Source organism: Vicugna pacos, chromosome 5 (genome assembly GCF_048564905.1).
Source record: "Vicugna pacos chromosome 5, VicPac4, whole genome shotgun sequence".
Classification (NCBI taxonomy): domain Eukaryota; kingdom Metazoa; phylum Chordata; class Mammalia; order Artiodactyla; family Camelidae; genus Vicugna; species Vicugna pacos.
The window spans coordinates 89,298,569-89,313,798 of NC_132991.1; the positions used below are offsets into that span (position 1 = coordinate 89,298,569).

General features: G+C 57.9%; 1 protein-coding gene across 1 annotated transcript; it reads left to right on the forward strand.

Annotated features, from left to right (window-relative positions):
• Positions 1 to 7,344: 7,344 nt before the first annotated feature.
• B3GNT7 (UDP-GlcNAc:betaGal beta-1,3-N-acetylglucosaminyltransferase 7) lies at positions 7,345 to 11,947 on the forward strand. Its single transcript, XM_072962132.1, has 2 exons — positions 7,345 to 7,550; positions 9,512 to 11,947. Exons 1-2 carry the CDS (start codon positions 7,540 to 7,542, stop codon positions 10,704 to 10,706), a joined length of 1,206 nt encoding a protein of 401 aa, XP_072818233.1. The 5' UTR covers positions 7,345 to 7,539; the 3' UTR covers positions 10,707 to 11,947.
• Positions 11,948 to 15,230: the final 3,283 nt, after the last annotated feature.

Sequence of the window (15,230 nt, forward strand, 5' to 3'; positions counted from 1 at the left end):
TTATGTCGGGGGAATGGGTTGCCTGTGGCACTTTTCTCCAGTATGTTCAGCGTCACACCCTCAAAAGCCCGATGACTGGAGAGTAAAGGAGAACCTGTCTCCCAGTTCCACTCCCCAGGGCAGAGCCCTGATCGGCCCAGTGCAGGTTGTAGGCTCATCCCTTCTACCAAATACAACACGGTATCAGGAGGGGGCATAAGGGACTGTGACTGGCCCAGCCTGGCTGGGAGTCTACCCTGAAACCAGAGGGAGGAGGTCTGTTACCAAAGAAGGGAGGGATGGGTACAAAACCCAGAACTGATTGTGGCCACTGTCTCAGGGCGCCCACCCACAGACCTCTTCTCCAGGGCACTTCACCCTGCTCACTGCAGCCCCCCTGCAAGTCCAGCATGGTATTAATCTCTCTTTACTGAGATGGGTCCCAGCTCTGCGACTTGCCAGCGGGCTGACTTTTCTCCAGGCCTCAGTTTTTCCTTCAGTAAAATGGGAATAATAAATATCTGTGCCTGCCCAGGCTATTAGGGCTGCGAGAGAAGCAGATGGGAGGGTATGTGTGAAGAAGAGTCTTTGCAGATGTGAGGGGACCTTCGACTGGAGCCTGGGAAGGACTTTAGGGGCTGGGAGGCTCAGCCAGAGTAGCAGCACCAGGGCCGACAGCTCCCCGCAGGCAGTGGTGGGAGCAGGGCTGCCCAGAATGCACCTGGCCAGGCTCTAGGCCATGAAAAAGCAGCCAGACAGGGCTTGGACAGGAGCCGGGTGATGAGAGACAGGGAGCCCTGTGCTGCAGAGAGGAAGGAGGCCTCTGCGTGGCCTCCCCGTGGGGCTGAGCTGCCAGGCTGGGAGGGCAGACCGGCTCACCAGGGAGGGGGAGGCGCCGGGGAGGGAAGACTAAGCTAGTGTTTGAGGCCAAGGGGCTGAAAGGAGGCTGTGTGTGCCCAAGCCGGCCGCCTGGCGGGTGGGGATGTGAGTCATTGGTGGCCGGGGGGAGGGGGCACCCAGCTGTCCAGGGCAAGGGGCACAATGCCCACCGCGTGTGAATACGTGTCAGTGTGAATCTGAATGCGTGTGCTGGGGGTGGGGCTGGGACTCTGCAGATCTGTCTGGGCCCCCCAGGTCTCCCTGGGTGGGCACACCCCATCATCCTCTGAATATGGCCATGGCGAGACTGGCCTCCTTCCTGCCAGCCAGTGCTACCAATTCATGTCCTCGGTTCTTCAGCCATCGGGCGTCCATGCCTCCCCTCCCCTGTGCTGCCAGGAAACAGAAAGACCTGTCCCTGCTCCTAGTTGTAGTGGGACAAATGGAGAAATGACAGACAGACAGAGGTGGTGCCAACCAAGGGAGGGAGCATCTACTCCAGGGGAGGGGACATTGGTGGTGGGTTTTGAAAGATGAGCAGTTCACTCAATGCAGAATCTGGGAGCGCATTTGAGCTGAAGGAAGCTGGGGTCTTGTGAAGGGGAGAGGAAGGCCAGGGCAGCTGGAGAAGGGGTGGGGGGTAGATTTGGGTGGGACAAAGGGCCTGTGGGCAGTACCCGGAGGCTCTTGGGGAGAGGGATTGGCATAGTCTTGAGGACCTGGCGATAGATCATAAGAGGCCACTCATGAATGCAGTAGAGACCTGCCTGGTGTGGAGCCCACTCTCAAGGGCCTGCCAGGCAGGGTGTCACTGGTAGCAAATGACCTGGTTGGGAGAAGCCTCTCCCACCCGGGAAAGGGTGTGGATGCATGTGTGCATGTGTGTGTGTGCATGTGTGTATGTGTGTGTGTGTGTGTGTGTGTGATAAGTATCTGGGTGTGTATAAGTGCACCTCCCTCTCTCTGGAAATGTGTGTCTCTGTAAGTGTGTATGTGTACGTGTGAGTCTGTGTATTTCCCATCGAGTGTGCACATATCTTAGGTGTGTCAGCGTGTGTGAATATGAATGACTGTCACACATGCCTCTCTCTGAATGTTCGTGCTTAAGTGTGAATGTGTCTCTGGATGAGTGCTGTCTGTCTCTGACTGAGTCCATCTGGGTGTGCATGTCTGTTCCTGGGGTGGGGTGTGTGTCTGGGTCTGTCGCTTGCCGCCTGTGTGGCTCTGGGTGTGTATGCTGTGAGTGTGGCTACCACGCCCTGCCCACAGGAGCCTGGGGTGCAGCCCAGCAGGCCTGCGTCCGGAGCAGCACCTGGCGGTGCTCTTCCATTCCCACCAGCCTTCTCTGCCCAGCTTTGGGAAGGCCGCCCTGACCCTGGTTCCTGGGTCTCTTTGAACTCTGGCTTTTCTCTACAGACTCCCACCCCGACAAAGCCCTGGGTGGCCTCAGCTGCCCCCAGGCCAGCCAGCGGGGACCCAGGCACAGGAAAGGGGCCAGAGAATGGGCAGCCCCCCAGGGGAGCTGTGTCCACCCACCACTGGCCCGCCTGGAGCTCTTCCCCACAAGGAGAGAAGGACTTGTCAGGAAAACATGTGCAGACAATCCCCACATGGCCACCGCCCCTTCTTCCTGCTGGGGCTCTCGGGCTTAGGGGTTCGCTTTGGAGGGTGGTTGGAGAATTCAAGGGGGGTGTGAGCAGGACTGGCCTGGGCAGCTCTTCCCCTGCTATCCTGAGAATAGTAGCTTCCATTAAGGAAATTGCCCCTCTCAGGGTTGTTCTGACCACAGCAGGGTACACATGACCCACGCCTGGCCAATCACCATCCCCCATCCCCCAGACGTGATCACTGGCCCATCAAACAAGCTGAAGCTACTTTGACTTGGGTTTCTGTTACCTGCAGCCAAAGGGCCCTGCACAATCCTTGCCTCAGTCGTGGGCCTGGGTCTCCAGAGTGCACAGGACCGCCCTTGCCTGGTGCTTAACATTCCTCTGTCCCTCCCTGGCATTCTCAGATCCCACTCAGGGGCTGTGGCCCCCTTTCCCACTCTTCTCAAGCTCCTAACTTCACCTCCACTTCCTCAACCGCCACCTGCTTCGATGGGAAAGTGAATTCCTCAGCTCTTCGATCTCTGCTCCAATTTCCTCCACAGCTGCCTCCCATTCCATCTTTCCTCCCCGCAGGCACCCAAGAGGAAGTGTCCCCCCACTAGCCCTTGCCCACAGCTGACGAAAAGAGCTGGAATTGGCGAGCTCAACACCAGCGGTTCCCAAACCTTTGTGAACATTAGAATCATCAAGGAAAGTGGAAAAACACTATTTCCCAGGTTCCATCAGATTCTCTGCAGGCAGGCCCTGAAATCATGATTTTAAAGCATCTTCACTGGTTATGGCAACATCGTGACCTTCCTAGTTGTTGGGTCGGTCTTGGCTCCATCAGGACTTGGCCATTGAAGGGCATCTTGAGGTTCCCTGGCAAGAGTGGGGTTGCCTGCAGTGTTGCTCATATGGGGGCCCTGCAAGGAGCCCCCTTTACCTTCCTCCCACCTTCTCTCAACCACTTGTGAACTGGGTTTCTCTTTGGCCCAATCTTCCCTTAGGTGAGATGACTTCCCAGAATCCAAAATGGACACTCATGCTTGAAAAGCCTGTTGTTGCTCTCTGCCCCTGTCCCCCATCTCTCCACTCCTTCTTGGCCTCCTCCTCTTCCTCCCACTCTTTAAAGGAAGACCTTACCCACAGGACACGTTCTCCTGGAAGTCTGCAGGGGGACAGCACTGGCCTGGGGCCGGAGATAGGGGTCCGGTTGTTCCTCCAGTGCCAGCCTGTACACAGCCTGGTTGACCTCCCAGGGTGCCCTGCAGATTGGGTCAGGTTCTCTGCAGTGGATATAGGTGGCCTCCGAGGACCAGAGGTGAGAGAGGACAGTAGGCTTCACCCCACACCTCTTGGACAGGTGGTGTGTGACAGTGAAATCAATGCTGCCCCACTTAAAGCATCTACTACCAAGAGGCACAAAAACAGATCTCCCACCACTGCCCAGGAGCCCAAGGGGGCCCCACTTTCTGTCCCGGGGCAAATTCCAGGACATGCTAACCAAGGACTCGCTAACCCTCCAGTCAGATGGTTGTGTGGGGACACCCAGGACCAATTAGAGAAAGTCCTGGGCTCAGAGCACTGCTCTGCTGGGTTGCTGGGCTCGTTCAGCTTTGGGCAGAGAGGCCTATGCAGTTTCTTGCCAGGTGCACATCTTCCAACAGACACAGGCTTCCAACACTCTGGAGCCAATGAACAGACCATTGGTGTAAGTGTAGATGGTCACACGTGAATTCACAAACACACTCACACACATCCCACTGCTGCACTGAAGGGACCACAGCCAGGGTCGCTGTTCCTTCTGGAGCTCTGACCTCCAGCCCCTGGCAGTGGCAGGTGGCAGTGGCCTCTCTCCCAGGCACCCAAAGTGCCTTACACCTTATCTGGCCAGGGGCTGACCCGGTGCACCCTCTGGTCCGGCAGATGGCTTCCCCTATCTGAGGGCTCAGCAGCCCCTTGGCCCTGGGCTTTTGTCCTCAGGGGAAAACAGTGGGATCTGGATCTGGAGGGTTGGTGGGGGCTAATATGGAAGAAAGTGGGAAGGGGGATGGGGAAAGGGAAATGAGAGAGAAACGAGGGAGCAGGGAGGAGAGGAGGAAGGAAAGGGCTGGGGGCAGAGGGATGGGGGAGTAAGAGACAAAGTGTGCCAGGAGAAGGGAAGGGGCAGCACCTGGGGTTCTCCTAGGCAGGGCTCACTGAGCTCCCTCTTCCAGGACAGAATGTCAACCTGAGGGGAGCAGAGGATGACCATGTGACAAGGACACGTAACCCACTCCCACCATTCTTGGACTACAGCCCCTACCCCACCAGCTCGTCCCACTCCCCTACCCTCCCTCCAAGGTGATGGACAGACCACCCTCCACCTCTGGGGAATCTCTGTCTCTGCAGCTTTCCTCTGCCTTCAGCCAGGGCTATGGGGCAGGTGACAGATTCCATCTGCAGACTGACCTCCGCCTCCTCAGGGGCCTTGCTCAACCACTCCAGCTGTGGCTTGAGACCATCAGTAGGGATCTGCTGGGGCTATGCCCAAGGGGCAGGGGCCAATACAGGTGGAGGGGCCAGGCTGGGCCAGCGCCAGTGCTCCTGAAAGTGACAGGCCCAGCGGCCCCAGGGAAGCCAGTCAGACTGACAGTGAAAGCTGACCAGGGCCTGGCCCAGCTCCCACAGCCCCTACCCCCACACGAGAGTCAGGGACTGAGTAATTAATTGTCATCCATTTCCCAGTCTGAGTTCCACCTAGGCACAGATCAAATGAACCATGATGACAAACTGTTCCTCTCAATGGACCAGATTCCACTGGCAAACACTGTTGGCTTTGGCGGCAGCTCCCCCTCTCTCCCCCGCCAAATCACCACCTTGTTGAGCCCTGGGTTCTGGGACCTTATGGGTTGGGTCAAATATTAGCAACAATAACGCTAACAATGGCCAGTCTGTCATGGTGTCACCATTTAGGAGACACTGATCTGCCTCATAGGCATCATCTCAAGTAGCCCTGTGCTAGCAGGAAACTTGAGGTCTCAAAGGAATAAACCACATGTCCATAGTGACAACCAGGAAGTGCAGACCCAACCCTGCCCCTCCAGTCTCCAAACCGGGACTCAAAACCCCTTCTCAGGGGTTGCTGTGTCCACCCTTTACCAGGCTCCTAAAGAGACCCTACAGCTTCCAGGTGAAAGTTTAGTGCCGAGGCAAGGTGGGCTGTCCTCAGCCAGGAGAGCGCCAGACCTCCTTCAGGGCTGCACGTGCTGGACAAACCAGAACCCAGAGCCCGGGCAGGGGAGTGAAGTACCCGGGGCCCTGTGGCGGCCAGGCCAACAGGGGCTTTGGGCTACAGGGCAGACCTTCCTCCTGATCTGGTACTTGGGAGGGGCCGTTACTAAGGGCGTGGCCCCAGGGTTCTCCTCTGGAATTCTGCCTGGAAGCTCCTTCACATTCTCTCACTGAAGCTTGCAACATCCTGGAAAATTCTATTGCGTGTTGGGTTTCTCCTCCCTGTCCAAGCGGCCCTTGAGCCTTAAGGAAAAGGGTCCTCACCCCAGCCTCAGGGGTCTGGGTCCCGCTGGGCAAGAGCAGCCTCCTTAGGCTTCCTACCACCTGCCTCTGACTGTACCTTGTGGCCTCCTGGCCTCCCTGGGTGCCCCTTGGCAGGAAATAGCTCCCTGTCACTGCTCTCCCTGGCGGAAGGGTGAAAGAGCTGCCTCCACAGCCAGGCAGGCCTCCTGGATTTGCTTACTATGAGACCTGGTCCACTGGGCAGGCATCTCCATTTCCTCCTCTGTAAAGTAATAATAATAGCCTCTAGGATTAAATGACTCATTCATGCATGGGCCTAGAACCGTGCCTGGCATATTGCACCTACCTAATGAGTGTTACCTGTTATTTAGTGGACTGTGAAATGCTTCCGTTTCAATACTGTGGGCATTTTAAGGTCCTACTGCAAACTCAGTGTTGAGACCTCAACATGGAACAAGACTAGGAGAGACATCCAGGCTGCGGCAGGATCAGATGAGGTTTTAACCTGTTAGAGGATTCTGGAAGTCACCAGATTGGAACACACACCACCCCAGAACCACCTGGACCAAGAACGGCCCTCCCAATTCTATGTTTCTGTGCAGCCCACTCCCTAGGGGCAACTGGGTCTGGCACACATAAACAGATTAATACAGGCTTAGAGACAAAAAGGGTTTTGAGTGAAATATTTGTTCATGGATGAAAAGGAAGCCAGGCCTTCCCTTGGTGGTGAGGAGACGCTCTCCGAGGTGGGTAGGACCCCAGAGATGGAGAGGGCCGCTGCCCGGGGGCGCAGAGAAGGCTTCAGAGCTGCGGCCTGGGCCAGGGTCCCCACACAGGCAACCCAGCCTCCTCCTGACCCCTCCTCAGGGTTTTGCTCTCTGGGACCCAGTCCCTCTCTTCCACAGACCCAGCCCTAGACAGCTGGGCCAGAGACCCCAACAGCTGGGTGCGGGAGGCCTGCCTGGGAAGGGGAAAGGGGAGAGGCAGGAGGAAGCGGAGGGAGAAGGAAACGCTGTCTGCCTATGTCTCCCGCACCCAGAACAAGTCCGGACCCGGCCAGAGGTAAATGGCTGGACCTCTGGCGCCCGGGGAGGTTTGCAGGTGGGTGGGGTCCCGGTCGCACGCGGCCAGAGGGGCCGGCGCTCCCAGGGAAGCCCCCCTCCTCCCGGGAAACCGCGTCCCAGGAGAGAGAGGTGACCCTCTTGGGCTGCGAAGTCGGAACTCGGTCACTAACACTCGGGCCGGGTGATCTTGGGCGGCTCCGCGCGCTCCGGGGCTCGGGTGCCACCTCCGAGAAATGGGTATTGTCGCCCCGCGCGGTGCGGAGGGCTTAGGGCGCGCCTGCGGGGATGGAGGGCCGGGGGCGCCGAAGGGGTTAAGGCACCTGGCCGCCGCCTACCCTCCTGGCCCCTCCTCCCGCGGAGAAGAGGAAAGCCGCGGCGGGGGAGCGGCCCGGCTTTCGCCCCCGCCCGCCCCCGTCCCGGTCCCTGTCCCCGCCCAACATCCCCGAGCCGCGGCGCCCAGAGCTGAGACCCGCGCGCCCCGCTCCGCCGCTGCCCTGGCCCGGGCCGCCATGTCTCTGTGGTGAGTGGGGCCGTCGGGCCGGGGGGCCTGGGCTGGGGCGCGGGGACCCCTGGGTTTCGCCTCCCGGGAGTCCAGGGAGCACAAGATGGGGGTGCCGCACTGGGTTTCCCGGGGCTGGCCTCAGTTCTCGGACACAGATGGGGTGGCGCGGCGGCGGTCGGAGATGTCCGGGAGTTCACGGTTCCTGGACTAGCCGGTTGGCAGCTGGGAACCACGGGCCGGTGCGCTCAGCCCTCCCTGGCGGCCCCTCTGCTACCCTACCCCCGGGCCCCAAGGCACCCAGATCCCATTCTGGGATCCGAGGAGTTGGGGACGCCAAGGTCTTGCCGGCTGCTGGGTCCCGTCCCCCATCTCGAGGGCCTCCTGCGTCCTGAGCTACCCTGGTCCTCAACCCCCATCTCGGAGCAGAGCGGCTCTCCTTCCCCGGGAGCTCAGGCCTTCCGCCAGACCCCCTCACCTCCCCTTGGGGGCTTTTTTCCTACAAATGGAGTGGGGCGTTGCAAGTGGAACCCGCCTGGGGTGGAGGGGCATGCCAATTCCCCCTCCTCCGGGTGACCCCCGCTGGACTTCCTCCCGTCTGGCCTGCCCAACTGGAGTGTGGCACACTTCGCAGGAAACTCCCAGGGCGGGAGAACTGGCCCCAGAGCACTCCTTCTCCCTGCTGGGAGGGTAGGGTCTTGGGTTACCCCCCAACCCCAGCGCTTCAGGTGATCCAATCTCGATCCAGCGCTATACACAGGAAACCTTGGGACCCCATGGAAAAATGTCCCGCCATGGGGCTCAGCCTACACTGACCCTGGGTACCTGCACCCTCAACCAGCTGGTCCTGAGGCCACCCAAGGCTTCTCCACCACCTCCCTGTCTCACAACTTCGCAGTCTCCATACCATTGCCGTGAATCTCCCCTCTGGGCATTCAGGGCCATCTCCCTGCTGGCCTGGCTCTGTGAAGCCACACTTTTCTGGCCTGCCTTTTCCCTGGAGCCCTCAGCACCTGTGTCTCCACAGGAGAAACCAAGTCAGGTAGCCTGGCTACCTCCAGAGTGTGAGCTGAGGAGAGAGGGTCCTAGGGTCCAGGGACTCAGGACCCTGGCCCTGCCAGCCCTCTTGGCAAAAAGCTCTGATTTCTGCTTCCGAAAGGGCTGTGGCAGGGTAACCTGGGCACGAGGATCCCTGGAGAGTAGGGGTCCAACTATCCTCCTCCCAAGGCAGCAGAACTGCAGGACTTCACCTCTCCCAGTGAGGCCCAGACTAGGGCTGAGGAGGCACTGGACATGCTAGGAGGTGCCCACCCCGTTTTCAGGCCTCTGTCAGCCATGAGAGCTGTTCTTTTTTTGGTTAAGTCAAATGGATGTGGGGTACAGGGAAGGGTCAGGCTTCTTCAGATCCCAAGTTAAAGCCTGCTCCCCAATGTCCCCCACACTTTTTGAGCAGATGCCGTCTCTGCCCCTCCCAATAGCTCACCCCAATGTTTCACCAGGTTTGCACAAAGCAAACAAAGTGCTTTGCAGGCAGCAGGGAGCAGAGCAGAGGTCATCCTTGTAGAATCACAGCAGTCCCCTGACTCCAAACCCACCGTGGGCCAGGCACTATAGATAGCACTGCAACCCTGTGTTGTTATCCTCATTTTGGGAAAGAAGAAATAGGACTTGGAGAGATTAAGGGAGATCCACTCAACCTCTCCATTTAGCTTGAAAGTGGCTAGACTACAATTTGAATCCCAGCAATCTGGCTCCAGAGTGCTTAGACTCAGGCTCTGTGTTGTGTGTCTCCTCTGGCCCTGGAGGAGAAAAGTCAGGATGGGAGAGAAAGCAGGACCCTCCTCTGACCACTCAGGAGGCCTGGGACTTGAGCCTGTGCCCAGAGTCCACTTGCCCATCTGTGACTGTACCTCTGTACAAAGGGACTTATCCTTTATTCTCTTCTCTGTACCATCCTCTCCCCACCTCACCCCTATCCCCAGGAAGAGAACCATCTACAAGAGTGTGTGCCTGTCCCTGGCCCTGCTTGTGGCCGTAACAGTATTCCAGCGCAGTCTGACCCCCAGCCAGTTTCTGCAGGAGCCTCCACCACCCACCTTAGGGCTACAGAAGGCCCAAAAACCAAGCGGACACCGGCTGAACCCTGACAACTTCTGGAAGAACCCAAAGGATGTGGTCACCCCCGCACCCACGTTTTCACAGGGGCCCCAGGCCTGGGACGTGACCACCATTAACTGCTCAGCCAATATAAACTTGACACACCAGCCCTGGTTCCAGGGCCTGGAGCCACACTTCCAGCAGTTTCTGTTCTATCGCCACTGCCGATACTTCCCCATACTGCTGAACCATCCAGAGAAGTGCAATGGCGACGTCTACCTGCTGGTGGTTGTCAAGTCCATCATCACACAGCATGACCGCCGCGAAGCCATCCGCCAGACCTGGGGCCGCGAGCAGGAGTCAGCGGGTAGGGGCCGCGGCGCCGTGCGCACCCTCTTCCTGCTGGGCACAGCCTCCAAGCAGGAGGAGCGGGCCCACTACCAGCAGCTGCTGGCCTACGAGGACCGCATCTACGGTGACATCCTGCAGTGGGACTTTCTCGACAGCTTCTTCAACCTGACCCTCAAGGAGATCCACTTCCTCAAGTGGCTTGACATCTACTGCCCCAATGTCCGCTTCATCTTCAAGGGCGACGACGACGTCTTTGTCCACCCCACCAACCTGCTGGAATTTCTGGCTGACCGGCGGCCACAGGAAGACCTGTTCGTGGGCGACGTCCTGCAGCACGCTCGGCCCATCCGCAGGAAGGATAACAAATACTACATCCCCGGGGTCCTGTACAGCCAGGCCAGCTACCCGCCATACGCAGGCGGAGGGGGCTTCCTAATGGCTGGGGGCCTGGCCCGGCGCCTGCACCACGCCTGCGACACCCTGGAGCTGTACCCCATTGACGACGTCTTCCTGGGCATGTGCCTGGAGGTGCTGGGTGTGCGGCCCACGGCCCACGAGGGCTTCAAGACTTTCGGCATCTCAAGGAACCGCAACAGCCGCATGAACAAAGAGCCCTGCTTCTTCCGCTCCATGCTTGTCGTGCACAAGCTGCTGCCCACGGAGCTGCTGGCCATGTGGGGGCTAGTGCATGGCAACCTCACCTGCTCCCGCAAGCTCCAGGTGCTCTGACCCCGGCCAGGCCGCCAAGATAGGCTAGAGCTTGTGCCCTTGAGCCCCGCAAACCATGGGGCTGCCGTGCCAGGGCACAGCAGGTCCCCTGCAGGGAGGTGGAAGGCTTGGGCCTTATACGCCCCTAGGTGTGGTAGAGTGCAGGTAGCCAGAGGGGTCCTCCCTAGGGGACCCTCTCCAGAAAGTGGAGCTGAGGCCCGGGAACGTTTGGATCTGCCCAGACCGGAGAAGGTCCTCTGGGGAGCAAGGCCCCTGGCTGCTGGCCACCTTCCTAACCTGAGTGGGTTGCCTGGCTCCCTCTGACCTGGTGGGAGGCCCTGGTGGCCTCTGAAGGAACCCTGTGCTCAGGTACCTGGGCTAGGCCTGGCCCTGGATGGGTCTGTGGCTGCCCTCTTGTTTTCACCGAGAAGATTCTCCTTCTGTGAAATGCCTGTCTCCCCACGGGCCCGAGGTGCCCCTTCAGGAGAGGCTCGACCCTGTGCAGGCTCACAGGCCCCCCTACACCCCTAGGTCTCCTGGGGACCGAGCCCCAGAAGGTCCTCAGCACACACACCCCCTCCCAGACCTATCTGGAGTTGGCTGCCCAGTCTCTACCCCCAGGTGGCCTCACTCCTGGCTGCGTCCTGTGACGCCCCGTCTGGAAGCACAACCCGCCGCTCTGACTACCTCAGCGATCCTCAGAACCTCCTGATGGGCTGCTGCCCCACCTCACCCCTGACGCAGGGCCAGGGGGCAGCGCTCTGGCCCCGGCGCTCACGGTGCTGCCCAACCAGCCCAGGTCGAGGGCCCTCCTGCAGCCCCGTGGAGGCCTGGCTCCCCAGCCAGAAACCAGCCCGTTTGACCCTGGAAGTGGACATTCCTCTATTACTGTGAAGTTTTATTTATGAAGAATTTGGAGGGAGACGGTGCCAGGCCTCGGGAGCTGGTGATGTTCATCCCTTCCCTTCCTTCATTTCAGCAAGACACCACGTGGCCCGGCCACTCCTGCCCCCCCCAGCCCCACCCCTACCCTGGGCACCCCCATGCCCATCATAGCCCCCCTCCAGAACCCTGCCCAACCTGCACGCCTACTTCTCTAGAGCCTGAGCAGACCAGCATTTGCCCCTGTGAAGGACTGGAGTGGCCTTCATGGGCCACCCAACTCAGGCTCAGGGGTCCTTGGGGTGGCTGCAGAAGGATGCCACCTCCTTTAGGATGGAGTCACCTGGAAAAAGATTGAATGATCAACTCTATTTTCTCAATAAAAGGGGACTGGTTTTCTTGTGGTGTCAAAGTTCCTGTTGCCATTTCCATCGGAGGGTCTGTGTGGGGCCAAAATTGCTGGATATCTCTGAAGACATAGCTTGTTCCTTGTTCTTGGCTGGTGGGTACACAAGGACCCTTTGACGGGCCTTAGAGGGAGGTGAGAGCCAGGATGAAAGCAGAGGCCACAAGGGGCAAAGTCAAGAAAGACGGCCCCTGTTGGGGGCTGTTGGGGGTGGGCGTGCAAGAGACCTACAGCCAACAGCTTTCTCCTGGGGGTGGGGCGGGGAGGCCAGAGCTGCCCCTGAGGCTGGTGTTTCAGCGAGTGGGGGTGGGTGGGGCATGCTGGGGCTGCTGGGCTTCCTGATGTTCCTTCAGCCAACCTAGAGCTGATAAGGTTGACCAGAAGCATCAAAACAGCTCTGTGGGGTCTGCTGTTGTGGGGACTGCACTGTGCAGGGAACCTTGGTTTAAACTGCTTACTTCCAGGGTGGCGAGGGCAGCCACCCCCAGAAGGGGCATTAGGGCTGTAATAAGCAAGCCAGTAGCTCCCAGCCTGCACCCAGTAGGTCAGATGCCCCAAGAGAGTCACTTATTAATGTCCACGCTAGGCCTCTCCTCCAGGTGAGTGGTAGGAGTGGCTGGATCCTAATATAACACAGCATCTTAGACTGTTAAGAATTTCAAGAGGGCCACAGCAGAGTGAAACCAAGCACAGGGCCTTTCTGAGGTGGGGCCTTGTGACCACACAGGTCGTCGGCACTGTTTGTCCATCACTTACCCAATGAAGCCAGGGGCGACAGAAAGCCGGGTGGGGTACTGGGGCCTCTGCCTTCTCAGAGCTCAGTGCAGTGAGGGCAAGAGCCAGGAGATGAGGTGGAAGTGCCACTGGACCCAGGGCCTGGGTGGGGGTCAAGAGGCAGGCTTTGTGCTCAGCTGCCACCTGAAGGAAGGGTGGGCAGGACGAGGGGAGGGAGGCCAGAGACCTTAGGACAGGAGCTCCTCCACGGTGGGGGTGGAGGTGGGTAGAAGGCAGCAGAGCAGGCTTGTCAGAAGGGAAGGCTGCTGGGAACCTCAGGCCTCTGGGTTGCAGGAGGCTGTTCAGACTTGATCCTGAGAGCAGAGGGACAAGAAGCAGAAGCCCTGGATTCACAACCCTTCCTCTGGGCTCCTTCTGTCTCCAGCTGGGCCCCACGGACGGGGAGCTCTCAGTGGCAGCAGCAGACTGCCAGCCTGGGAACTTCCTCAGTCTCTGCCCCTCCGGGGCCCTTGCTCCTGACTCTGTTTCAGACCTCAGGGGCCCAGGCTGGGCTGGCAGAGAGGGCTGGGTAAGGGGTGAGGCGCCAGCATTAGCACACAAGAAGGAAGGGAGGAAGGCCCTAGCACAAGGGCGGGAGCAGCCTTCAGGCCTGGGCCTGACAGTTCGCCTGTGTCTTAAAGGAGTGGGCACTTGCCTGTGGTGAAAAGGCAAGGAGGGACAGTCCAGGCCAGGGACACATGCGACACCCAGAAGTGCAAAAATTCAGGGCGTCATCGTAGCCAGCTGCCTGGGTGGACAGTGCCGGAGATGGGAGGGGCCGGGTGGGGTGTCCTGATGCTCCCCCCACCACGTTTCTTTGGTCTTCAACTGACAATGGTATTTCAGGTGGCAGCTTGGGTCACTTCAGAGAGTTTTCCTGGATATCTTCCATGCATCTAGGAGGTACACATGTTACTAAATTTCTGTTTGCTTTTCCCTTTTAATCTTTTATTATAGGGAAGGGTCTCAGCCAAGAACCTAGAAGGGTAGAGGGAAAATTATCTTTCCTCCCTACAAAAATCCTACCTCTTCCTTTTGGAGCCCACTCACTCCTAAACTGCCTGGAACTTCAAGGGCTTCCTCAGTGTAAAGTGTGTTCTCTGGAAAGTCTGAGCTACCCTCCTCAGCTGTTGCCTCTTCCCTGACATGGCGACACGGTGACACTGTGGAACCCCACCCAGCCCTGTGGGTGCTGCAGTGCTATCTTCCTGGCAGAGGCTGCAGCAGGGCCCACACCTCAGACCCAGAGTGATGCTTCTCTGAACCGCCCTCGCCAGCACAGCCACCTTTCCCCCAAAAGCAGAAGAGGAACTTAGGGGTGCTCGGCCCTATGACTCCCAGTGGATTACACAGTCTTCTGGGGAAACCCACAAATTCAGGTTCTCTTTGTCCCCGGAGAGCAACTTTCTAGGCCTTTCCTGACAGTAAATTCTAGTCAATTTTCAACCGGATCCTGAGGAACAGGTTGGGGGTTGAGGGGTGGTCTCAAGCCCTTTCCTCCCCAAAGGCCCTGAGCTTGGAGTGCAAGATACTTCCCCTGCTACCAGCTCTGCATTCCTAGAAGCCTTGAGAAGCATAGCTTTGTCAGGCAACAGAAGATCCCTTCTGCGCCTTCAGCCAGGAAATTGGTGCCCACTTGGCCACATTTACATAACTAAAGGAGACCACTCAAAGAACCGAACCCTTAACAAAGAAAAGCCTGTACTGAGGAGATTTACTCTGTCCACCTAAGCTGAGCAGGAGCAGGGCGGGAAGCTTCTGGAACCCTGTGATCTACCGCAGTCAAGCGAAGAAATGGAGGCTCCCAAAAGAGGGGTCCCACAGCTATTGCGTGACCTGAACCCAGGTCTCTGCTCCTAAATCCTCGCCCTACCATCTCCCAAAAGATTCAAACCTCTGCCTTTATCTGTAACAGTAACTTCCATGCGTATTTGGGGGGTTTGCCCCAAAGCCCAGAGAGTAGAAAAATGTTCTATCTCATGAGTGACTGGAAATTGGGTATTTTGGGTTTGGGGGACCCCAGCAGTATTAACACTGTAACAAAGAATTTTTCCAGATGGTTTCTTAAATTACTGTGAAGAAACACTTCTGAAACACTGTGCATTTTTTAAAGCACAACCTCTATGCTGTCTGCTTCTAGCCCAGTTCATGATCTTTGAGCTATTTTGCACCTTTTTCAAAACTGCAGGCACTGATGGCTATGCAAGCACTAGTCTGGTCCTGCAGAGCTTCCATCCGCGTCTCTCTGCCCTGTGGAAAAACCAGTTTTGCCTCCGTTTGCAATTCAATTCCTTCACTCCATATAAATGTGTGCTTTTTGACAAGTTTCCTTTTCCTGAAAATTATCTTTTACAATTGCTTTTATATCGAAACGAACACAGACATTAGAGAAGAATGCAATTTTTGCATTTATTTCTGACACAAAACTGACATCTTGGAATAAATTTTACACCTTCTAGGTGAGCCTAGACCTCAGTCCTTTC